The sequence below is a fragment of the Rhinolophus sinicus genome, chromosome 15 (genome assembly GCF_057876585.1).
Source record: "Rhinolophus sinicus isolate RSI-liver-muscle chromosome 15, RSI-T2T, whole genome shotgun sequence".
In the NCBI taxonomy this organism is placed as follows: domain Eukaryota; kingdom Metazoa; phylum Chordata; class Mammalia; order Chiroptera; family Rhinolophidae; genus Rhinolophus; species Rhinolophus sinicus.
Genome location: NC_142515.1, coordinates 67,810,088 through 67,836,984, shown reverse-complemented (window position 1 = coordinate 67,836,984; position 26,897 = coordinate 67,810,088). Strand labels below are relative to the sequence as shown.

Sequence of the window (26,897 nt, the reverse complement as noted above, 5' to 3'; positions counted from 1 at the left end):
TGAGAATGTGACCTTATTTTTCGGATGAAGTCCTTAAAGTGGGTCCTAATCCATGTGACTGGTGCCCTTATAAGAGGAGATTAGGACACAGACATGCACAGGGGAACAAGTACAGAATGACAGAGAGGAGGCGGCCGTCTACAAGCCCAGGGACACCTGAGGCCACAAGGCTGGGAAAGAGGCCTAGAACGGGTCCTGTCCTAGAGCCTTCAGAGGGAGCACAGCCCTTCCCCCACCTTGACATTGGACTTCTGGCCCCAGAACTGAGACAGAATACATTTCTTTGATTAAGCCACCCTGTCTATGGCACCCACTATGGCAGCAACCAGGAGAAACTCACGCAGCACAGTCCATGCTGCCGCCAAGGAGCTGCTGGCCTGGCCACCACCTGCAAACAGGCTGACGTCACAAGAGGACCAAACAAGAGACACGGATCCCATGCTGCCCTCACGCACCCCGCTGAGCTGTAAAGGCAGATGTCTCTGTGGAGCCCCACAGAGCACGGCCACCCGGGAGGACCTCAGATGTGAAACCCCACAGCGAGCCATGTGAAGGCTGACCTGGAAAGCTCTGTGTGGGGACAGGGCTCCACAGCACACACCTGACAGAGGCTGGGCTATATGTGCTGATGTCCTTCCTTATTAAACACACTTTTCTTCATTGGACAACACACACTGACCCCTGTATATCCTTGGGAAAGCTGCGGTGGGTCAGGTCTCCACCTCCCCCAGTCCCCCGGCTCCCTGCCCCCACCCCAGTACCCTGGCTGCCCCCCTCCCCACCAGGCGCAGTCTCCCTACACCGGGGGCAGGTGAGGGGCGGGCACTGCTGTGTGAGCATCTGCACATTTAGCCAGGACCCCGAGCCAGTGAGACACACAGAGAACAGGTGTGTGAGGGTTCAGGCTCTGTGACAATGGGGGTGCACGGGGTGAGGAGTGGGGAGCGGGAGAGGACACCTGTGGGTGACTCAGTGTGGAGGACAGAGCACAGAGGAGTGTCACAGCAGGCACAGGAGCCCCTCTGCCCGAGGAGAACTCCCATGGCCCTGCCCTACCCTAGACCACAGGCAGGTGATGCCTTCCTAAAAGGATATAGCGTAGGTGATGTACTGCCTCTCACAGGGCAGCATGGGGATGAAGACACAGAAGGTAACCAAGACCACGATCGGGAACATGGTCCAAGCCACCACCTGGAAGGGATGGAGGCGCTTCGACCAGCCGTTCACTCTGGACCGGTGAGGTGGCAATGTCCCCTTCGCCTTGATGATTACAGTGTCTGGGATGACCCGTCTGTGGCTCCCGCAGCAGTAGTCCATCTGCAAGATGGAGGAAGGGAGCACAGCAGACCGTGGGCCTTCTGCCGCAGCCCAGCATGGCTGGGAGACCCCAGAGACAGGAATCCACCACCCAGCATCGCCCGGAGCCTGCTGTTGATGGCAGAGTTGGCAGAGCGGGACCAGAGTGGGCAGGGGGTCCTCCATGGGGAACCAAAGGCAGTCCTGTAGAACCTACCCAAGCCACAGTCACCATGCAGCTCTGGAAAATGGAAGGGGCACCCACCCAGAAGGACCCAGGGGTGTGCAGGGGAGAGTCTGCAGCCAGTGCACGGACTGTCTGAAGACCCATCAGTGCAGGAGGAAAACCCACATGAGCATGAGGCCCTCACCCCGGGGAAACCGAGGCCATGCAGGGAAAGCAGAGTCTGCTGCTGTGACCTGGTGATGTGTGTACTGAACTGAAATCCACCCTCAGAATTCTTCCTGAAAGTTCCCCTCAAGCACAGAACCAGAGACCACATTTCCAGAGAGTTCTGTGTTAGTCCTTCCGGGACAGGGAAGACCTGCCGACATCCAGGCATCCTGGTGTCACCCAGGTATAGCGGCTGGGAGGGACCGTGGCCCCTTCTGTCCAGTCAGGTGGGTGGAACCACCAGGAAAGGAAAGAACATGGCGTTGGGGAGACTGTGGAGCAGTGAGGGTGTGGGGAAGAGGTGGACGATGTCTCACAGCTGCTACAGGGGGACTTTTGGAAAAGTCTGCCACATTATGCACTGTGCAGAGCCCTTCATGTCCTTTCAGAATAAAATGTGCAGAAAATGCAGTGACAAAACTGAATTTCTTCAGGAAGAGACATTTGTTGGAAAATATTCAAAGTCTATTTCTTATGAGCTATAAATTCTCTTGGGGATTTTCCTAAGAGCAGGTTTTGGCTGCTGTCCACTCTGATACTCTGGGTGTGACACGATGTGGACATGAGGCCACAGTGGCCCTGAGCTTCCTTGGGTTACATGAGAATCTCAGGGAGACCTGTGACAATATCACATTTATAAAACAAGACCAGGGTACCGTGCAGTGGGGGGTGAAGAGAACACAGAAAGGTAGTATTTGTATAAAAACATGATTCCCAAATCAAAACCACATGCAGCTACAAGGCCAACCACAGAAAAAACATGGCCGAAAGTCAAAGTCCCAGAGTCGGGAAGGCAACATCAAGGAATTATCGCAGATCTGGGAAAAGAGGGGTGACGAAGTGATTATTATGAGAGAAAATTTAAATGACATGGAGACACAATGTTACCTGTTAGGATTTTGCACAAAAGGCAATGGAGAGGATGTAAGAGAAGAAACAAGGAAAAAAGGGGAAGAAAATGTGTCTGCAATTCAAGGGATTCAAGACTTTAGACCTGAAGTCGGCTTCAAGAGCCAGACAGGAGTCGTGACAAAATGAAATAAGATTACCTACACTATACGGACACCTGAAAGCAGGAACTGGCTTCAGATTTTGTAGAATTTAAAACAGAGCAGCTCTTCCAGTTCAGAGAGTACTTTGAACCAAAAATAGACACAGCCAAGCTATCAGTCAAGCATGAGAGCAAAAGGAACGTGTGAAGACTTGGAATATGTGAAGACTCAAAGTACACCACAAGTTTACTCCATCAAATCGGAAAATTACTCACAGCAGTGAGCAAATGAACCTAGAAGTATGTCTGAATCTATCTACAATAAAATCAACTTGAAATAACGCCTGATGACAGAGCAATGAGCCTGTGAGACTGTCAGCACCATGCCATGTGCGGAAACGATGGGCGAGGCGTGTATGCTCGGCCCCGATTTCCTAGGACACAGACCTGCACACCGTGGTGAAGTCTGCCACTCTCCAAGGCTCTATGGGTTCTTCAGGGACAGAGGGCACCTGGGAGAGAGCAGATGGTGAGTGAGTGGGGCCGGTTTGCCCCCTCATCCCGACCTCCCCCCTCAGCAGGGTCTTCGCTTGTCTTCCTAAATGAAAACCAAGAGTCCTTTTCACCTTGTGTGAAATATGTGCAAAGGGAAATCATGTGTTTTCTAGTTCAAATTCTTATCTCTTAGGAGATCAGATCAGTTCAAACAAACTGGAACCAAACACCTGGGTATCAACAAATGTGCCACTTCCTGTTTCCTTCTGGGTGAAAGCTGCACAATTAAAGTGGGCTCCCTGGGAGCACCCCCCAGTCTCTGTGTGGATAGGGTGCCCTATCTGGTGACAACCCCCTTCCCCAGAGGACACGCAGGGAGACACGCGAGGTAATCAGAGCCATCCACCTCCAGCCACCCATCCACAACTTTGAGGACCCTGTGCTTGGGGCCTGGCCTTCTGGGAAATAGCACTATCTGCTGGAGATTCAGCTCTACCCTGCCTGCCAGCACTGGCCTCCTGCCAGTGGCACAGAGCCTTTGTTCCATGCTTCCTCCACCAAGCCCACTGTGAAGTGTGGAGTAGGAGGGGGTGCCCTGAGGACCCAGGGCTAAGGCAGCAGCACAGTGGAGTCTGTGTGTCCCAGGGACAGACAGCAGTGGCCAGGGCAGGTACCGACTCCCATCCCCAGCCAGCAACAGCAGCTGACTAGCAGGCAGCACTGCCATGCAACCCGCGTGGTCAGGCCCCAGCACCGCCATGCAGCCCCCCGGTCAGGCCCCTGCAATGAGGGAAAGGCTGTTCTTCCCCGCCCTGCCTGTCACACGGCTTTGACATTGCTGCTGCATGTGAACTCACACATCATACCACACACACCCCACAGCACAAGACATCTACCACACCACACATATACACAGACACATACACACATGTAACACACACACAAACCACTCACATATAACACACACACAAACCACTCACACATACACCACACACACACCACACACAAACTCACACACACACCACGTACAAGCACACACATACCACACACACAAACCACTGACAACCACACATCACACACATATATACTACACACACACAGAACACACCCACCACATCACACCCACCACTGCACAATACACTCATCACACCACACGTATACACACTACAACTCACCCACCACAGAACAATACAGCCATCACACACACACACCACACACCACTCACACATACCATACACTACTCACACACACACCACACACACACACACCACTCACATAAATCACAAACCATAAACATACCTCACTACACACACAAACCACTCACACACTAACCACACACACCACTCACACTACACACACGCACTCAACACACCCACATCACATACATATACACACCACACACATACCACATACACATATACAACACTCTCGCACACTATACCACACACTCTAACACCATACACACTCCACACCTCTCTTTCTTTCTCTCTCTTTCTCTCTCTCTCTCTCCCTCGCTCAGATTTCTGGACTCATTTCTCACTTCTGACCTCTTTCATGTGGTTTCCTTGGCCTGGAATCTTGACTCACCTCTCTGCCCCTCCCCCAGCTCTCACTTTTTGTGCCCATGTCCTCATGTTACTTCCTCTCCATGTCCTCACAGAGAGCCCCACCAAGTCTGAGTTAGGCCCTTTCATTTATTCCTTCTATAGATGTTTTAATTAATTCCGATTCATTCTAAGGACTAGGAACATCTATGATGTCATTATAGGGCAGACTTCTAGTGTTGGGCCCAGAAAATTAGCCCTGTTTGGGGCTTGATGGTGCCTGGGTCCCCTTTCTGCCCTATTTCAGTTCCTGCCTCTTGTTTTTCATTGTCCCTCAGCTTTATAGTCTGTGTTTTGGCCCACGATGCATCAGAGCTGAAATGACCCCACAAGGTAGTGCTCACCTCCAGGCCCCCAGGGCCCCAACACAACCATGGCCAACATTCATGGAGCTTTGCCAAGCCGGCCCATGGTCACAGAGGGAGGCAGAAGGGGTGGCTTAGCCAATGGGCAGGTGACCACCCTGCCAGGACCTCCTGCCTCCCCTCTTCTGCAGGTGTAGAAACAGCCCCTTCTCACACTGGGCCTGTCCTCCCTGGGGACAAGGCATTCTGGCACACCCACACGCAGGCTAAGGATGTTGCCCTGGGCACTCCCAACAGCATCTTTATGACACCACGACCTCTGTGCAACCATTCCTGAACTCTGTCATGGAACACAGATCCCAACAGCTTCTGAGTCAGTATTCTGTCTGCTCTGAGTCCTGCTGGGTCCTGGTACCTTCATGGACCTCCAGAGGGTAAAGCTGCTAGTCCCCTGGTGAGAACAGAAAACAATAAAGCACTTACCTCCCTAACAGCCAGAACCCACTCTTCACAAGTATCACAAATGTCCTGGCTGAACAGAAAAACATGCACACTTCTGGCTCAGCCCAGGCCACACTGAGGAGGACTGCCCAGGCAGGACCTCAGGGGCTCCCTGGTTGACATGCCCAAGGTACCTCATAAAGCCAGGGCCCCACTGCCAGGTGTGGGGGAGGAAGGGAGGGTGGGGCAGCACCCTGGACACACCCCACTGCCAGGTGTAGTGAGGACAGGCCCAGGCCCTCTGGAGACCCCGTGGAGAAGGTGCAGGGGCCCACAGACCAGGTGGGCTGGAGGCAGCGTCACCCTTTGCCACCTGACTTGATTCATTTTACGTGGTCCTCATTTTCGACTAGAACATTTCCTATCACAGCTCCTCAGTGACAAAGTGGTCAGCTCATGCCACCACCCTGACCTGCTTCAACAGCTCATGGTCCCCGAGGAGTTGATCCTAACTTTCATCGCACCTGGCCCTGTCAGCTGTTTTTGCTGTAGGAGCCCAGACTCGCACACTCTGTTACACTCTGTCCAGGGCATGGACGGCTCTGGGTCACATGCTGGGACCACGGCACAGACACAGCCACCTGAGCCTGGTGGCCCTGTGGGCTGGTCCCTTGGTGGCCACAAAGGGGCCGTGGCAGAAGGAGAAGAGAATGGGAGTGAGGGACACATGAATACCCTGTGCTGAGTGGGGGGTACTGGGGTGTCACGTGCCAGGTAGGGTTTTCTCCCAAGGATGGCCAGCCAGAGGGGTCGCAGCACCCTCCTTCCTGCCCTGCTTCTTGCCTCAGTGTCTCAATCCTTAAGCTCTAGACATTTCTGGTTCCTGCCTGTGGGGTCCAAGTATTCCTATCAGAAGGCCCCCACATGTGGGCCAATCACCAGTCCCTTCCTTGGTGGGGATGGGGAGGGTAGACGATAAGTTCATTTTTCGTCGGCAGAGGTGGCTTTCTGTGGCCTCCACTGGTCCCGGGCAACATGAAACATCCTAGGGAAGCCACTGGAGCCGGGGCAGCCTGAGCAGCGGAGGGCTGGCTGTGCTTCTCCAAAATGTGCTGTGTGTGGCCCTACTGCCAGGCGCCTGTGGTGGCCAGGGGTCTGTCTCCCAGTAGACAGCTGGGCCCAGACATACAGAGGCACAAGACACAGAGAAACGAGCAGGTCACTGTGCTACCTGGGCAGGGCCAGGGGCTGTTTGGAGGGAAGGGGCTCTTCACGAGTTAGGGCTTATGTTGTGTGACACGTGGCCATGACAGCCTCTCTGGAGAGCCAGGGACCACTCCGCTGGGCAGGGACCCAGGCCCACAGGGCTGGTGCTGAGACTGACCTCTGGTCATGGTCAGTTCAGCCATTAGTTCCCAGCCACCCAGCCTCGCCCTCACCTGGGCTTCCATTTCTTACATGAGGCAGTGCCATCCTAAGGGGCAGTGAGGGAGCAAAGCATAATTGGGATGACAGGGACGCTTATCCTGGAAACTGCGCCTGACCATGGGCGAGCAGGATACAGGCCTGGGAGGCTCTCCTGGGATCACCAGCTTCTCAGGCCCCAGGGGATGACAGGGTATGGGGGTTGAGTCCTCAGGTCACTGTGGGGTGGGTGGTAGCCTCCCAGGGCCCCTAGACACCAGTACTGCCTGTGGGCAGGCCTGAGCTGGCACCAACAGAGCTGCACTGACCTCCACCCCGAAACTGCATGCAAGTAAGAGCCCAAAGACGCCCACAGCTGACCAGACAGCCACCAGGACCACCAGGGACCTCTGTCCCTGGTGCTTCCCAGGCCAGGCCCTTGCTATCAGGCTCCCATGAGGTGCCAGGTCAACATGCTACCAAAGAGACTCAGGGCTGACAGTCAGGCTGCTTGATTTGGTCTCAGAGCCCTGAGGATCCAGCCAACAGCACGGAGAGGCAGAGGCTGTGGGAGACATCACAGCTTTGATCCCCAATAACTGAAAACCAGAGTATGGCACCCCTCAGAGAGGCCGGTCCATCTATGGCACCTTCACTTTCAACAGATCGTGACTTTGAGAAAGACCATGGCTGATGGATGGCAATGTCACAGCTCCTGTGCATGGCGATGCATCGCTCCAGCTCTTGGTCCGTGTAGTCATCAGAGTTCTTGAAAGTGTTTCCCAGTAAGTGAAGATGGATGCCGTTTGTCTCCTGCACAGAACACGCTTCTCCAGACATGGGTGCAGCCTGTGGACTGTGCAGGGCGGCCACCCAGCCATCACTCTGGAGGCTGGTGACCTCAACACCAGGTGTCCCGAAGGCCGACGGGCCCCAGAGCAGCTCCCTTGTGATGCTGAAGGAGGCAGGGGTGGGGGTCAAACTACCTCAGGGCACCCCAAGTCCGTAAGCGGTGGTCTCCAGCCTGACCCAGATCCAAGGCGACCTCAGCTGCTCACGCCTTTGAGAAATGGCCGTCCCTCGGGGACATCTTTGCTTCATGGAAATAACTTTAGCAAAATCAGGACCTGCTCACTGTATAAACATTAGGAAACAGACATGAGAATGGAGAACCTGCAGAGGGCCTCCCCTGTGCAGACGCAGAAGGGAGTTGACCAGGAATACTGTGAGAGCTCTACAGCCACTCTCATCCCCTCAGCGGTTGGCCCTTCCCACAACGCAGACCTGCCCGCACTGATTTTGTGGAATGGACGACACCTCATCACCTGAGACTGACCAACATGCCTGAAACTCCGGCGGTCCACGACTTCAATCTGTTAGAAGTAATATCCTGTCACCTGCATGCAGTCCTGCTGTGCACACAGCTGAGATCCTGGGGGTGCCCCCTCACTGCAGTGGACAGAGGAGATGGGGGTGGGGTGTAGGCTGGAGAGGGGCAGGGACACGCATATGCACACATGCCTGGGTTAATGGCAATGCCCTGCACTCACAGCGATGGGGGCTGCACCATCTGAACTGTATATTTAAAGTGGGTAACGGTTTGTGAATTTTACCAACAGAAGACTCCACAGAACAAGAAGGCCTTGCGTCCGCTTCTTCCCATCCTGAGGCTTCCTTCCCTGCAGGCCTGGAGCTTTCTGAGTGGAAGGCCATGGGCCCCAGTATTCTGGGGCCTCTGCTGCCTGCACTGTCTGCCACCCCGGGAGGTGGACACCGCTCCCTTCGGGGAGGTCTGGGGCCCTGGGCGGTGCCACAGTGCACTCTGCCCACTGTCGCACCGGCACTGATGTGAACTTGGGCCAGGGAGGGGCAAAGGCTCCTGGGAGGTGCCCCTACCCAGAATCAGCCCTCCATCCCATGTTCAGGGACCCCCACCTGAGTCCTAGTGGAGGCAGAGCCCATCCCCCATCACAGGCTGGAGACCCAGGTTCTGCCTCCCCCAGCCTTGCTGAAGTGCGTGTCAATGCAGAGACGAGCAGCTGGGGTGAGACTGCAGGGCAGTGGGGATGCAGTGGCACTAAGGCCAGCAGAGGGCCAGCTGCAGGTCTGGGGACACCACTGCTGCCAGCCTGGCAGTTTGCACTCTTTTGCTGAAGCCGTTAATAAATTCCTTTCCTGCTTCCACCAGCCACAACTGCTTCCTGATGCTTCATCTGTGATGTGTTTCCTTTCACCAGACATCTGTGGAGGACCCTGATCTATTCCAGACAGGTCTTCAGCCAGCCCTTCTTGCCCAGACAGGCAGTGGCCAGCAGGGCCGTGTCCAGTGGTGCTTGTGGGGCCAAGGACGTCACACTACCCACTGCCTCCCAGTCACACATGTTCTCCCCCAGGACTGACCCACCTCAGGAAATAATGCTCTCCAGTTTTCTGTTTTCACCATGAGGTAACAGAGCAGGAAGCTGTGTGGGGTGGGTGCAACACCAGACATCACTGCAGGTTCAAAAACCAGGCTGGATAGCGCGAGATTGTGACCAGGAAGAATGGACACTGTAACCTCCTGTGACAGAGGTTTTTTTCTGAATAGTCATTCAAAAGGGGACACCTAGCAGTGCTGTAAATAATTCTATGCATTTACAGTCTTTGTGCTTCTTTTTAAAATCTGTACTTATAGTGTGCAAATATAAACAGGCATCCAGTAAACACATCAGAACAAAAAACGTGTTACAGACACATAAGACTTGACCATAACTCGTGGGGCAGCTTACCTCTAAGTCTCCCAGCAGGAAGTACCCTTTTTTCAGGCATGTGAACTACCCCTCAACTCCTAACCTATCCTGGGCCAGGATGGGGCACGGCCAGCTCCCCACAGGCTCCTGTGTGGCCCCCACAGTGACTTGCCTCAGAAATGTGGGGATGTGGGGTACCAGGGGGCAAAGAACATGCAGGACCCCTAACACAATGCAGAGAGGCGCTCGCTTGTCTGCTTCCCCAGGGGTGCTCATGGAGGACATGGGGGGAACAGGTGCATCCACACCGGCCACCGAGATGGGCTGTAACGACACTGCAAGGCTCAGACAGACCACACCAGCTTCATAGGATCTGGTCACACACCCTTTATGTAGGATTTCCACGATTCAGGGTTTATGGCTGTCTACAGTGCAGCCCACATGATATCAGAGACAATTCACCACCTCCCCCGCTGCTTCCAGCATGCCAAAGGGGACAATATGAAAGTCTGTCTCATGACAAGCACTCTGTACATGCAAATGAAAACTTAGAAAAGAATAATAAAAAATAAATCTAAGACTATCTACAAGGTTAGCTCTTTGTAGAGGCTGCAGGTTCTGGAGACTGAAGAAATTCGTATGGGTCATGGGTTGCCTCTAGCTGCTCACCAACACTGAGATGAGAAGACCTTCCTGCAAGGATGGAAAAGACAGGGCATTTCCACAGGTCTGCACATATGGCCCAGGCTCAGCAGGAGCCTGGCCGAAGTCACGTGTCTGCATCTCTGCGTCTCTGCTGTCAGCAAAGCCCAGGACTCAGCAGAGTCATGGCTCCCAGGGTATCGGCCACCCTCCATCTCTCCCAGGGTACAGGCCACCCTCCATCTCTCCCAGGGTACAGGCCACCCCCCATTTCAACCAGGGTACAGGCCACCCCCCCATCTCTCCCAGGGTACCAGCCGTCCCATGGTAACTCCCAGGGTACAGACCAACACATCATCTCTCTGGGGAACCTACTTCATGCACCGTTTAGCACAAGGTTAATGGGACTGAAAATCCTGGTCCTGGCTGTGGTGGTGGTCGCCACCATTGCTCTGGGCCACCTCTCACAACTCACCCTGCCCCTGGCCCACATATCTGGGTGGATCCCTGCAGAAGTAAATAGAACTGCTGAAACATAGGGCTCTGAATCTGGTGCAGAAAGAGCTTTGGAACTTCAAAAAATCTCCGCATACCCACACAGACACTGTGCCCTGTGACCCAGGCGAACTATTAACAGAGGACAAGCCCATCTCCCAGGGAATCCCCCCATTGTGTGAGAAGCTGGAATAGTTCAGAGAAAACATAGCACTACCGTGTGAGAGAGAAAAAGAGGCTGCAGTCGGAGAGAAAATAAAACATTCTACCAACAAGCACTGGAAAACAAATGAAAGACCTCTTCCTCTCAACCTGTTGCAGAAGCCACTCCTGTAGATGTCTAGGAAGATAAATAATAAATCAGTAATTGCCATGAATAACCAAGGCAACAAGACAGCTCAGAAAGAAAGTGAAAAGTCTCCAGAAAAGGAACTTAAAGATATGGAAATATGTGACTTAAATAACAGATAATTCAAGATTGCAGTTCTGAAAAAACTCAACGAGATGCAAGAAAACACAGAAAGGCAGTTTAATGAACTCAGAAACACAATCAAAGAAGAACATTAACATTTTACGAAAGAGATTGAAATTTTAAAAAGAACCAAACAGAATTTTTGGAGATTAATAACTCAATAGAAGAAATTAAGAATGAAATAGCCAGCTTAGGTAGTAGAGTTGACCAGATGGAGGAAAGAATCAGTGACATCGAAGATAGAAACCTGGAAATGACACGGATGGAAGAAGAAAGAGACTTGAGACTTAAAAGAAATGAAAGAACTCTACAAGAACTTTCTGACTCCATCAGAAAGAGCAATATAAGAATAATGGGCATACCAGAAGGAGAAGAAAGAGAGAAGGGAACAGAGAATATATTCAAACAAATCATTGATGAGAACTTCCCAAACTTGTGGACAGAACTGGATCCTCGAATCCAAGAAGCAAATAGAACAACACCTAATTACCTCAATCCCGACAGGCCTTCTCCAAGGAACATTGTATTGAAATTGTCAAAAATCAATGACAAAGAAAGAATCCTTAAGGCAGCCAGGGAAAAGAAGACGGTAACCTACAAAGGAAAGCTCATTAGATTATCATCAGATTTTTCAGCAGAAACTCTACAAGCCAGGGAGGAGTAGAACCAAATATTCAAACTATTGAAAGAGAGAAATTATGAGCCAAGAATAATATATCCAGCAAAGATATCCTTTAGATATGAAGGAGGAATAAAGACCTTTCCAGACATACAGAAGCTGAGGGAATTTTCTAATACACGACCTGCACTACAAGAAATACTAAAGGAGGCTATTCGACCACCATCAACAGGGACAATTTGTGGCAAACAAAACTCAAAAAGGGGGAGAGTAAAGGCCTGAACCGGAATATGGGAATGGAGAAAGTAAGCGTGCTGAAGAAAATGGAATACTCTAATTATCAAACTTTCTTTTACATAAACTTAAGGGTAACCACTCAAAAAAAAATCCAGAACTGAAATATATACTGAAATAAAAGAAGAAAGAGAGGGAAACATCATAGAATACCACCACACAGAAATAATAGACAACAACAAAAAGGCAAAGAAACAATGGAGACACAGCCTTACCAGAAAACTAAAGATAGAATGACAGGAAATCCTCACATATCAATAATCTCCCTAAATGTAAATGGACTGAACTCACCAATAAAAAGGCACAGAGTAGCAGATTGGATCAAACAACTAAACCCAACCGTATGCTGTCTCCAAGAGACACATCTCAGCTACAAGGACAAGCATAGACTCAAAGTGAAAGGGTGGAAATTGACACTCCAAGCAAATGGTATCCAGAGAAAACCAGGTGTAGTCATACTGATATAAGATGAAACAGACTTCAGGGTGAAAAAGATAACAAGAGACAAAGATGGACATTTCATAATGGTAAAGGGGACTATGCAACAAGAAGACAAAACAGTCATCAATATTTATGCCCCCAATCAGGGAGCATAAATATACCAAGCAACTACTAACAGAACTAAAGGGAGAAATTGACCAAACACAATTATACTAGGGGACTTAAATACATCATTGACAGCTATGGATAGATCATCCAAACAGAAAATAAATAAAGAAATACCAGCTCTAAATGACACATTAGATGAAATGGACATAATTGACATTTATAGAGCACTTCATCCTAAAACATCAGACTATACATTTTATTCTAGTGTACACGGAACATTCTCAAGGATAGACCACATATTGGGACATAAAATCAGCCTCAGCAAATTTAAGAAGATTGAAATCATACCAAGCATATTCTCTGATCACAAGGCTTTGAAATTGGATATCAACTGGAAAAAAAAAGCAGGAAAAAACACAAATACGACCGGGTCAAAGAAGAAATTAGAGGAGAGATCAAAATATACATAGAAACAAATGACAATGAAAATACATCCTACCAAAATTTTTGGGATGCAGCAAAAGCAGTTTCAAGAGAGAAATTTATATCATTACAGGCCTATCTCAAGAAACAAGAAAAATCCCAAATAAATAACCTCATGTTACACCTTAAAGAACTAGAAAAAGAAGAACAAGTGAAACACAAGGTCAGCAGAAGAAAGGAAATAACAAAAATCAGAGCAGAGCTAAATGAAATAGAGAACAAAAAGACAATAGAAAAAATAACGTGACAAAGAGCTGGTTCTTTGAAAAGATTAACAAAATTGACAAACCCTTGGCTAGACTCACTAGATAAAAAGAGAGAAGACACTAATTAACAAAATCAGAAATGAAAAAGGGGAAGTTATCACGGATGCCACAGAAATACAAAGAATCATCCAAGAATACTATGAAGGACTATATGCCACCAAATTCAATAATCTAGAAGAAATGGACACGTTCTTATAAACATATAGCCTTCCAAGGCTGAACCATGAAGAACTGGAAAATCTAAACAGACCGATCACCAGTAATGAAATTGAATCAGTCATCCAAATTCTTCCCAAAAGCAAAAGTCCAAGACCAGATGGCTTCACCAGTGAATTCTACCAAACCTTTAAAGAGGATCTAATACCAATCCTGCTCAAAGTCTTCCAAAAAATTGAAGAAGAGACAGTACTCCCTAACTCATTTTATGAGGCCAACATTACCCTGATACCAAAACCTGGTAAAGACAACACAAAAAAAGAAAACTACAGACCAATATCTCTGATGAATACTGATGCAAAAATCCTAAACAAAATTCTAGCAAATCGAATACAACAATGCATTAAAAAGATTATTCATCACGACCAAGTGGGGTTCATCCCCGGGGCACAAGGATGGTTCAACATCCGCAAACCCATCAATGTGATACATCACATAAACAAAACACAGGACAAAAATCATATGATTATAGCAATTGATGCAGAAAAAGCGTTTGACAAGATACAACATCCAGTTATGATTAAAACACTTAATAAAATAGGTATAGAAGGAAAATACCTTAACATAATAAAGGCCATATATGACAAACCCTCAGCTAATCTCATAATTAACGGTGAAAAACTGAAGCCCTTTGCTCTACGTTCAGGAACACGACAGGGCTGTCCCCTATCACCTCTGCTTTTCCACATAGTGTTGGAAGTCCTCGCCAGAATAATCAGGCAAGAGAAAGAAATAAAAGGCATCCAAATTGGGAATGAAGAAGTTAAATTGTCACTCTTTGCAGATGACATGATGCTATATATAGAAAACCCTAGGGCCGGCCCGGTGGCTCAGGCGGTTAGAGCTCCGTGCTCCTAACTCCGAAGGCTGATGGTTCAATTCCCACATGGGCCAGTGGGCTCTCAACCACAACGTTGCCAGTTCAATTCCTCGAGTCCTACAAGGGATGGTGGGCTCCGCCTCCTGCAACTAAGATTGAACACGGCACCTTGAGCTGAGCTGCCTCCCGGATGGCTCAGTTGGTTGGAGCATGTCCTCTCAACCACGAGGTTGCCGGTATGACTCCCGCAAGGGATGGTGGGCTGTGCCCCCTGCAACTAGCAACAGCAACTGGACCTGGAGCTGAGCTGCGCCCTCCACAACTAAGATTGAAAGAACAACAACTTGACTTTGAAAAAGTCCTGGAAGTACACACTGTTCCCCAATAAAGTCCTGTTCCCCTTCCCCAATGAAATCTTTAAAAAGAAAAAAAAGAAAAGCCTAAAGACTCCACCAAAAAGCTATTAGAAACAATCAACGAATACAGTAAAGTTGCTGGCTACAAAATCAACGTACAAAAGTCCATTGCATTCCTATATACTAACAATGAAATCTCAGAAAAAGAAATACAAAAAACAATTCCTTTTGCAATTGCAGCAAAAAGAATAAAATACCTAGGAGTAAACTTAACCAAGGATGTGAAAGACCTATATGCTGAAAACTATAATACATTTTTTAAAGAAGTAGAAGAAGACACAAAGAAATGGAAAGACATTCTGTGCTCATGATGGGAAGAATCAACATAGTTAAAATGGCCATATTACCCAAAGCAATATACAGATTTAATGCAATCCCCATCAAAATCTCAATGGCATCTTTTTTAAAAAAAAAAATAGAACAAAAAATCATCAGATTTGTTTGGAACCACAAAAGACCCCGAATAGCCAAAGCAATCTTAAGAAAAAAGAACAATAATTTAGGTATCACACTTCCTGACTTTGGCTTATACTACAGGGCTACAATAATCAAAACAGCATGGTATTGGCAGAAAAACAGACACATAGACCAATGGAATAGAATTGAGAACCCAGAAATAAAACCACATAAATATGGACAGATAATTTTTGACAAAGAAGCAAAAAACATACAATGGAGAAAAGACTGCCTCTTCAATAAATGGTGCTGGGAGAATTGGATAGCCACGTGCAAAAGAATGAAACTGTACTGCTATCTGTCACCATGTACCAAAATTAATTCAAAATGGACCAAAGACCTGACACAATAAACTGCATAGAAGAAAACATAGGTATTAAACTTATGGACCTTGGGTTCAAAGAGCATTTCAAGAATTTGACTCCAAAGGCAATGGAAGTAAAAGCTAAAATAAACGAATGGGACTATATGAAACTTAAAAGCTTCTGCACAGCAAAAGAAACCATTGAAAACCAACTGAATGGGAGAAGATTTTTGCAAACAGTGCCTTCGATAAGGGGCTAATATCCAGAATATACAAGGAACTGATGCAACTTAACACCAAAAAAACAAACAACCCAATTGAAAAATGGGCAGAGGACTTGAAGAGACATTTCTCCAAAGAGGACATACAAATGGCAAATAGACATATGAAAAAATGCTCAATATCACTAATCATCAGAGAAATGCAAATCAAAACCACAATGAGATATCACCTCACCCCAGTTAGAATGGCTATCATCAACAAGACAAATAGTAACAAGGGTTGGAGAGGCTGTGGAGAAAAAGGAACCCTCATACACTGTTGGTGGGAATGCAGACTGGTGCAGCTGCTATGGAAGGCAGTGTGGAGGTTCCTCAAAGAATTATGAATAGAATTGCCATATGACCCAGCAATCCCTCTCCTAGGTATCTACCCAAAAAATCTGAAAACATTTATACATAAAGACACGTGTACTCCAATGTTCATTGCAGCTTTGTTTACGGTGGACAAGACATGGAAACAACCAAAATGTCCTTCGATAGATGAATGGATAAAGAAGTTGTGGTATTTATACACAATGGAATACTATTCAGCGGTAAGAAAAGATGATATAGGAACATTTGTGACAACATGGATGGATCTTGAGAGTATAATGCTAAGCGAAATAAGTCAAACAGAAAAAGCAGAGAACCATATGATTTCACTGATATGTGGTATATGAACCAAAAACAACAAAAGAACAAGATAAACAAATGAGAAACAAAAACTCATAGACACAGGCAATAGTTTAGTGGTTACCAGAGGGTAACGGGGGTGGGGGGTGGGACGTGAGGGTAAGGGGGATCAAATATATGGTGATGGAAGGAGAACTGACTGTGGGTGGTGAACACACAATGGGATTTATAGATGATGTAATACAGAATTGTACACCTGAAATCTATGTAATTTTACCTATAATTTTCACCCCAATAAAAAAAAAAAAAAAAGAAAGAAAGAAAATACTGGTCCTTATTCAAACCGCTTTCATCAAACCTATAGCTGATTACCCTACCATGCCCCCCAAATGTCAAAATTTATTCTCTGAAAGAATCATTCAATATGTGTATCTGGGAACTAAAACTGTATCATGGACACATAACTCAGCAAATTCAAGGAACCACGAGGCAAATGTTTGGTCCTCTTCCTGGCGGGGTTGTGACATCTTGGCAGGGTACTGAAGAGCCAACACAGCCACTCATTAAACACGACGTCCCCTGGCCAAGGAAGGTGATGTGCTCTCTCCAAATAAGAGTCCTGGAGGAACGCACTTGTTCAAACACTGTTTTAGGACTGAAAACAGGAACACTGGAAAGAAACACACATTTCCAATGTCTAACTCCACGTGGCTGTCAGGGTCCTGGGCCTCGTTCTGCCCCGACCAAGGGCCTCAGGAGGCAGCCACCTGGGACTCTTCCTGACACGTGGACTGCTGGCATCTTCTGGCCAAGGTCACACATTTCTAACACTAACTAAATTCCACTCCAATACGTCACTTCAGGGCAGCCACCTGATGAGGGAGGCCCATCCTCTGTGCCCTCATGAGCTCCGGCCCCTGGGGTGTCAAGCCTTCCCTGACAGTCAGCTCTCCTGGCCTCATCCAAGCCTGGCATGGGAGTGTCTGGGCCTGAGGCCCGGGGGCTGCCTTACCCAGAGGGTGCCGATCCCTATCCGAGGTGCTGGACAGGGAGCTGAGGTTGGATGATGGATGTGAGCCTCCAGCTCTGCCGGCTCCTCCTGCATGTCCTGCAAGAGCTTTGTCATCTCATCTAAGTGCAGGTGGCCATCGTCATGGCCCAGCTCCTTCTCCACTTTCCCTGCCAAACAGGACGACAGGACATCGGCCCAGGTCACCGGGCAGTGTGGAGCGCACTGCACACTGGCATTTGCAGTGTGCACCGTGACCTCTCCCTCATCACTATGCGCACTCAAGACGACCCTTCAGAGGCGAAGCCAGAGGAGCACGAACAGCTCACAGCACAGGGGGATATGATGGGGGAGGAGGATGACAGGAGGAGTGACACACTGACAAGGAACCAGACGCCACCTCAGTGTGAGCCACTGCGTACACAGGCTGTGCCCTCCTGTCATAGTAACTAGGAAGCAGGATGGTGTGAACAAGAAACCTGCAGACACTGGTACTGGGCACAGGCCACAGCAGGGACCTGCAGGGCCAGGCAGTGACCGGTGAGGATGGGCTGCCCGGCTTGTGAGTCCCTGCCAAACACAGCCGTGCCTCCCGCCGGGGGGAGTCCCCACTCACACCCGCTGCCATTATCTGCATTCCAAGTGCATGGGAGGTGCAGCCGACACCAAATGTGGCTCTGCGCCTGCGCTGAGCATGTGCCAGAGCAAACCCTGGACAGGGTCCGACAGCTCTAGGTTGCCCAACAGCTTGTCCAAGGAAGGCCCACCACGGTTCAAAGGTGTGCAACCAAGTCTAGCACCCAACAGCATAACTGCAGAGCCTCGCCTCTGATAAACCACCACCAGGCAGGCGGCAGAGCAGGAAATCACAGCCCCACCAGGGAGGAGCACCATAAAGAGATGTGGGGACGAGCGGACAGGGTGTTTAAACAGCAATTGGGAACATGCTCCACGTGTTAAAGAAGGAACAGCAACCATGACCATGAAGCAAGAAGGGGATGATAATGCTGGAAAGGTGGAATGGAGCTGGATGAAAATGGAAATCCCAGGAAAGTCAGTGGCAGGTCAGCACAGCAGGATTGACCACAGTGTCCTCAAGGTCACAGCACAGGATGGCCCCCAACGCAGCAGAGACTCAACAACAACTGGGCAGAATTGGGCACAGCCAAACTTCCCGTATTTGGTAAAACCTATAAACCTCTGGGACCAAGAAGCTGAACATAACTCAGAAGAATAAACCTAAAGAAAAGCTAACCAGGCACATTAAAACCAAACTCCCGACAACCAGGAGTAAGGAGAAATCCTGACATGCAGCCAGAGGAAAAAAGAAGAGTGGTGTGCAGAAGAGCGTCACCAGAGCAGCTCGAGACTGCACACCTCTGAAGCCCAGGCTGCCCATGGCCGATGGCTGTGGATTTCAGAAGGGCTGCCACCGCCCGAATGACAGGAGGGCTCACTGTGCCTCAGCCACCTGTGATCACAGGTTTAAGCTGAACGCCCCCTTCCCTTCTGGGAGCCCGGCACTGGGGGTGTGCCGAGCAGAGGGGCTACGCTCTCACACCACTGCCAGGACACAGGCGGAGGGGGCTGTGGATGCGGCACCTGGTCTCCAGGCGCTCCCCATGTGCCTTTCCTTTGTGGGGTGTGGTCAGTGTCCTTTCGCTGTAATAAACCGCAGCCATGAGGACAACCATATACTGAGGTCCTAGGGAATCAGTAAACCTGGGGGTGGCCTTGGGGATCCCCGAATACTGGGAGAATAGAAAACCAACAGCAAGATGGCAGACATGAGTCCAGTCACACCAGTAACTACGTTACACACAAATGGTCCAAAGACGCTGCAACCAGAAGGTGCAGACTGTCAGGATGGATTGACGAGGCAGAAAAAGAGTTAACAAGAAGTGAGTCTGAGGGGGATTCGCAGCAGGTGACTTGATGAATACTTTGCACTGCCTGCCTGTACTCCCCCGAGACCATCCAGGCTCAGTCCCTAGAGAGAAATTGTTCTGTTAAAACACCCTTAGAAAAAGGAGATAAGACCCTGACCAGAATTGTCTAGTTTTTGGTGCCTGTGCAGACTACTAGAGCCTGCCCTCAGTCTGAACTCTGGCCTCATTATAATACAATTAGAATAAAATGAAACTTATGGCTTGCCCCCTGCCCCGTGGGTTTTTCTGCGTGCCTTATGGGTGAGAGCATGCGCAGAGAGAACTAGTTATATAATCAGCACATGCCAATCAAAAGACCTCCGTCTACACGTCAAATGTCCTGAGTTTGGACGTCAGATCTCCTACTGTAAGAAAATTTACCTACCCTTTCTTGTATAAGAAAAACCTAACCAGAAGCTCGAGGCAGCTGTCTTCTCTAGACACAGTCACTGGCTACCTCATTGCCTAATTTTTAATAAAACCTTTCCTTGATCTTTACTTTTCTGAGTCTTGTGAATGCTTTCACATTCTGCGAATGACCAGGAGTATCCAAAGACAATACATAGATGACAAAGCAAGACTGTGTACCTTATGCTCCTAACATGGTTTGACAAAACCCACTTTTAACTCTCAACCTCGGCGCTGTTGACACTAGTCCTGGGAACTCTGTGGGGGCTGTTCTGTGCATTTCAGGAGGTTTAGCAGAATCTCCAGCCTCCACACATGATGCCAGAAGCATGGCACCCAATTGTGACAACAAAAGGTATCTGCAGATGTGGCCACAGTTCCCCTGGGGGAGCTGCTCCAGGTAAAAGCACTGGTATGTCCAAAGGAAAAGAGGGAAGAAGATATACCACGAGCAACACCAGCCAACAGCTGGGATAGCAGAGTAGACTTCCAAACATCGAATGCTGGGCAAGATGCAGGGGGCATTCCCCATACAGGGTCAGCAGGTACGAAGGGAACATCCCATGGGCACACGTGAGCACACATGAGCACTGATGTGGGGGGCATTTCACATACAGGGTCAGCAGGCCCAAGGGAACATCCCGGGGGCACACGTGAGCACACATGAGCACTGATGTGGGGGGCATTTCACATACAGGGTCAGCAGGCCCCAAGGGAACATCCCGGGGGCACACGCAAGCACTCATGAGCACTGATGAGGGTGGTATTTCCCATAGAGGGTCAGCAGGCCCCATGGGAACATCCCAGGGGCACACATGAGCACACATGAGCACCAATGCTCTGACAGCAGGCCGAGGTCGGCAGCCACACCAAGCAGCAAGATACAAGGACCCAGTGATCTGAAAGCTGTGGTCTGAATCAGGAAGGTGACCCAAGAAGCCTGGCCCGCAGCCATCTGAAGGGGGCCCTGAGGACAGGGGCCATCCACCAGGACAGGGCTAGCCTCCTGGGACCCAGGACAAGTGGCACATGACAGTCCCATGCCCCTGGGGACAGCCCCTCAGGCTGGGTGGAAACGAGGCACCAGGGGCACCTGCTTGCCACTGAGCCTGCCAACCTGACCACAGTGCTACACGGGGGTCATGCCCAGCACAATCTATCCAGAGAGCTGAGCATGGAAATGTCCAGAGAGACGTCAGAATATGACTTCACCGACAAAAAAATCCAGCACAGAGCTGCCATCTGCTAGGGAGTCCCCAGCCTGAAGAGGACAGGAAACAGGAAACAGAAGAGGAAAGATACCTAAGTGGGCAGTAAGCACTGCTGGTAGGACAGGCCTGTTGTCGTGTCCAACATCAGGAGTGTGCGAGACCAAGCTGTGTCCAGTCCATGCCGTGGCCCAGGGACCAGTGGAGGTGAGCCCACAAGGAGCCACCACCAAGAACAGCAATGCCAGATGGACAGACAAAGGCTGCTGGCTCTCTGGGGACCTGCGGGTGCTGAGGGAGCGTGAGGCAGACGGCATCAGGAAGGTACACAGCACCTGAAGAGCCCACCGTGATTTCTCAGGGACTTCACGTAAGTCACGTGGCAGGTTGCAAACCACAGCACTCTCTTTCCTCCTCGCAGGGAGCCTCCCGAGCCACACACTGCAGCCCCCCAGCGATCCTACCCTTGGGGTGCACCTGTGCTCCTCTGTGGAAGTGGCCGTGTCAATTCCAGCTTTGCATGGTACAGAAATGGCCCCACCTTCTCTGAGACCTTCTCCCCTACCACACACATATCTTCTTCCATCCAATTTGTGACTCTCTGAACACTAGGATTTTAGGGTTCACATGTAGCTATATTTTAAGCAAACATTTCAGGGACCACCTAAGTACTCGAAATTCTGCCAAATCACATTCACTCACACGAGTGCCAAGTCCTAAATCACTATAGACAATTTAGTGTCAAAAGACGGTGCCATCCCCCACTGGACACTTTGGAGTGTCACTGTCTCTTCACCAAATAGTTAAGAAACAAAAGCGCCACATGACGGACACTGCGAGTCCGTGGGCCTGGCTTGTGCAGATGCCCTTCCACGCCCCCCACTCCACCCTCGGCCATCTCCCGGGGCTTGGACAGGACCCACACTGCCTGCTCGGTGGGAGAAGGTGTCCACCTCCATCCAGCGACTCACAGGGACCCAGTGACTGGAGGGAGCTGAGGCTGCTGCTCCCGAGCAAGGGGGCACCAGGACTATAACCCCGTGCCTGTTGGGTTGTCTTGGCCTCGGTGTGAGCACTCTGCCATCGGGCTTTCTTGGCCTCGGTGACCCGTGAATTTTCTTCTATCCTTGGCTTTCGTAAAACCTACCTCTGTCTGTGCTAAGTGATCTCTCCCAAGAGGAACTGTTACTATCACGACTCTGACCATCAGCACATCAGGCTGAGCTCATGGTTACAGAGCCTGGTGATGGGCCAGGCCCCACAACAACCCGACCTCTGTCCATTTCATTCCGTCCCGCTCATGCCCCTCATAGTGTCATCCTTCCTCATAACCAGAGACTGAGGCTTAGAGTTGTCAGTCACCCCACCCAGGGCCCTTATTCCTCAGACTCAGGGGGGACCATCCCACAGTGTGTCTTTCAGGGATGTTACAGGTTTACCTGATGATGCTACAGCACAAAGCCATCTGGAGCTCATACAGATCCTGAAAACTGGTTTGCTCACACCTTATTCCACCAGAAAAGGGCACTAGAAATGAATTCCTGAGAGACCACAGCAGAGCAACGCGCCCCCACAGCACCCTCATGAACACACACATGTGTGCTAGTGTCCCAGAGAGCATTCATTCCCAAACTGGACCACTCCAGGGCTCACCTATGGGAAAGTGGTCTGGTGCTGACCTTTCCATTGGGCACTCCTGCTGCCTGAGTGAGAGGACATACTGTCATGCAGGGTCTCTGGTCCCGCTCCCCGCATAAGGACACAGGACATGGTGAGGCCAAAAAGGAACACCTACAGAGCCATGGATAGGGGTTCATACCATTATAGTCTCGCTGGTGGCTGGGTTGGAGATAAAGGAACCAGGCACCACACGATGCACAACCTGCCGTCTGCTTCTCTGCCGAGCAATGCACCAACCCCTTGCTGGCTGCAATCCGTGCTTCCCAGCTCAGCCACGGCAGTCACATCAGTGGCCAATGGCTAACTGGTCACAGCTGATGGCCAACTAGTCACAGCTGATGGCCATCTACTGTCCGAGCCAGCACCTTTCCACGTGAGGTGGAGAGCCTGGAAACTGCTCTCCGGGACTCTGTCCCCACACGTACATTCTGAGACACCACTGAAAATGACGTTACCATTAAAGCTGGTGCCTTCAACGATGTTAAAACGTGAAGCCTAAGGCAGAAACAAAGACTGTGTTTGCAGAAATGTCTGGGAGCCAAGTGGTGAGAGAAGCACATCACCAGACACCATGAAGGGCACAAGCAGGATGCAATGAAGTGGACAGAGGTGGGTGCCTCATCACGTGGCAATGCCCAGAGGCATGCCCCAGGTGAACAGCAAAGCACAAAAGGAGCTGAGAGCAGGAATGGCCTTGGCCACAGCCACCATGGGGTCAGGACAGGGCTGGGGAGCGGGCGCTCTGTGACAACCACACAAGGGACACTCCAGGAGACAAGGGGCCCCTTCTGAAACCTGTCCTCGAGGAAGCCCTGGTGGCTGGGCAGGCGTGTGCCAGCCTCTCTGTTCAAGTTGGCCTCCTCACGTTCCCAGCTCTTTGAAGATGCATCCAGCCCACTTTGAAGCTGGGACTGATAGGGTGGGTAGGTAGACAGAAATGAGCAGGAGAAGGAGAGACCTAGCCCGGATAGAAAGCCCCTTGCTGCAGCTCCTACTTGGGTCCAGACCCCGGCTGCTGCCCTCACTTAGGGCACCGATGCCTCACTGGCCCAGCAGGACCCCAGGCTCACACTTGCCCCTAAATCAAAGGGATGTGCTGTTAGAAGCTAGAGAGAGAGAGAAACCATCCTGCTTATCAGAATGTGCACCCTGCTTCTCACGGCCACGGTAATGAGCTCAGACAACCTTGGGAGGGAGAAGGGAGTATGAGTCATGCCTGCTGGAAGAATGAGAGGTACTAGAGAGGGAGGGGTGGAGACAATTCTACCCATAGAGATAAAAACCCTCGCACAATGTAAGGAGAGGCTGATTCCCTCTCTTGTGTCAGTCACTCTATGTCTCGGAGTGTACTTGCTTTTACTAATAAATTTCTTGCCGTTCTATGCTGCACAAACTCTGTCTCTTAACTGAATTCTTTTTTCAAGAAGACAAAGAGCCGAGGTACAACATCATTCCCGGTAACATCTTTCTGGTGCCATGACTCGGATCCACTGGATTCAAGACACTTTTTCTTTCTTACTTATTTCCCTAACTCCTTTCAAGGGCCAAGCCACCGTCTGCCGCACAATTTGGTGAGCATGGGATGGACCTTTAAAACCTTTAGGATATCCGCTACCTTAAAGAAGTCTCCCGTGGGAGGATGACTCAGTCAGGGTCTGGGACAATAGGCTGAAGTCCCACTGAGCGCAGGACAAAGATCCTGCTCCTTGCAGGAACACGGTTCACAAGCATACGCTAGTCCCTCCCCGCAGCAATTCCCGAGTGCAGCCACTAGGTGGCTCTGCTCTCTGGGCTCTGGGCTTTCCTTCGCCCCATAGGACAGCCGCAAGCTGCTTTCACTGTCTGCTTTCTTTTGGAAACTGCTCCCTTCAGGGCTATCTCCAACTTCTACCGTTTCCACGACTGAACCACTCCAAGAAGGCCTTAGCCACACTGGGGGCGTGGGTCGGGCACCTAAAAGCTGCTGGAGCTCCCACAGCTTGAAGACTATCATGACAGGATGAATTCGTCACGGATGGGGGAAGAGAGGCCATAGGCGCCCCGCCAGACTGAACACAACATCCTTGCACCGAGGCGCACCGTCCCACAAGCATACACACTCCGCCCTTCCCTCAGCAATTCTCTACGATAGGAATAGTACAGCCTCCCAGGAGTTGGCACCTTCCACTTTATCCCTGGCCTGTGTTAGGTGCCCCTTTTTATTTCCAGCCTTATTTATGCCACAGAAATCAAAGCTCTGTCTGTCTCTCTCTCTTTTTCTCTCTCCCTTGAACTCTGCCCTGGAATGGCTCAAAATGAGTGATAGGGACAGCTTCGAGAAACTTTGTGCTTTGCTTAGCCTCCCTTAAGCTCATTTCCAGTCCCCCGGGATGAACCTATCTTCTGTCCTCACAAAACAGCATTTTCAACTTCCACAAACTCTTCTGGCACCTCCAGGAGCCAGGGAACTTAGACCTATGTCTCCAACTAGCCCATAGCCCACTCTTTCTGCCCCACCTGCCGTTTTTCCTGTTGTGTTTATACAACCCCCCACCGTTTGGAGCCTGTCACCCTTTGGTGCTGGCTCCAATACCTCTGCCCAGGGTCCAGCCCACTTGGTCTGGGTTTCTGCTTCCTGCGCCACTGCCTGTCTTGTCCTTCTCCCCCGGCTCAGTCTGACTCCTCAGACTCCGGACTGGTGTGATCTTGGAACTGGACAAAGACTGACATTGATTGCAAAGAGAGATCTCTCTATTACCTCCTAAGAAATCGGGCTGACCTATTTGAACAGTCCCTTCAGGGATATGCTCTTAGGGCCATTATGGGTAGGATCCTCTCTGAGATCTGGACAGATAACCAAAGGCTTAGATATATGGCTACATCTAAGAGTTCAGAGTAACAGCCACTTTGAAGGCTGGCTGCGTCAGGCAACAGGCAACCTGCAGGGAATGCTTATGGATAAAGGGACAAAGACCATGGTCTCACCCCTCCCGACTACAAAAGGGAGAGGGAAGACAGAGGGCTCGCTCCCCAGCAAGCACGAGATGAGGTGCACATTAAGTCCGTAGCTTGGGGGACGTGAGGTGAAGCACACAGTAAGGATGCGTATAATTCTGTAGCTTCAGGGAGGGGAACAGGCCCGTCCCACGGTCTGAGGGGGGTGATGCTCTGCCTCGGAAGATATTTTGGACCCAGGGGATGAAGAGGGGATGCCCTTCTCCCCCGCCTCCTGCTCGGTCTTTTCTTATAGATGGGTAACCAGAACTCCATCCCTCGGAAATCCCCACTCGGCTGTATTCTACTAAATTGGAACAAGTTTGACCCTGAGATGCTAAAGAAGAAGAGGCTCATCTTCCTCTTCAATATGGCTTAGTCTTGATATAAATTAGGGGATAGAAAGCTGGCCTGAAAGTAGCAGTCTAAACTATAACACCACCTTACAATTGGACCTCTTCTGTCAAAAACTAGAAAAATGACAAAAGTGCTGTATTTCCAGGCCCTTATGTCCCTCAGAGATGACTCAGTCCTCTGTCACTCCTGTAAGATATACCCTTCAGTTCTACCCTATTAACTGATCCACACAGAGGGTCTGGTCTTGGGGACAGCCCAGCAGATGTCCTCCAACCCCCTCTCCCTAAGGGACCAGAGAAGACAGCACCTCCTACCTGCCCCTCCTGAGACCCACAAGGGCCTTCTCTTCCATGCCCAGGGTCCCCTTGTGTCCCAAAGATCTTCCCCATCCAGGAGGTAAGCAGAGGCCTAATAGGCATTTTTAGGAGAGTGCAGGTCTCCTTCTCCATGCAGGTCCTCCTCCAAATAAAGACAGACCTACGGAGCTACTGCGACAACCATTAAATATTTCAAGAAGAGGATGTCATAGGAATGGCGGCAGCGGGGCGCACTTTTTGAGTTCTCCTCTGGATCTTATCACAAACGGGACATCTATAACCCATCAAAGGACTCTCTGCTCATCACGCAGAACAGCTAAGGCACTCGTGCAAGGATTACTTGAAGGTGGGCAAATTGGGCGAGCAGGGGAAGAGGGAAGGGAGTGGAGTGGAGACTTGGCCCGCATCTGCGGCTGTGGAAACACCTGGCCGG

At 50.2% G+C, this 26,897-nt stretch overlaps 1 protein-coding gene across 2 annotated transcripts in view; it reads right to left on the bottom strand.

Moving 5' to 3' along the window:
* Nucleotides 1-795: 795 nt before the first annotated feature.
* ZNF33B (zinc finger protein 33B) overlaps nucleotides 796-26,897 on the bottom strand; it is a 111,320-nt gene continuing 85,218 nt past the window's right edge. Inside the window, exon 6 of one of the 2 annotated variants that reach the window (XM_088792154.1) lies at nucleotides 796-1,317. In XM_088792154.1, coding sequence (XP_088648280.1) covers nucleotides 1,118-1,317 — 200 coding nt within the window. In that variant the 3' untranslated portion in view covers nucleotides 796-1,117. Of the gene's footprint in view, nucleotides 1,318-10,133; nucleotides 10,353-26,897 lie in introns of those variants that run through there. The other variant, XM_088792155.1, reaches the window with a different exon arrangement.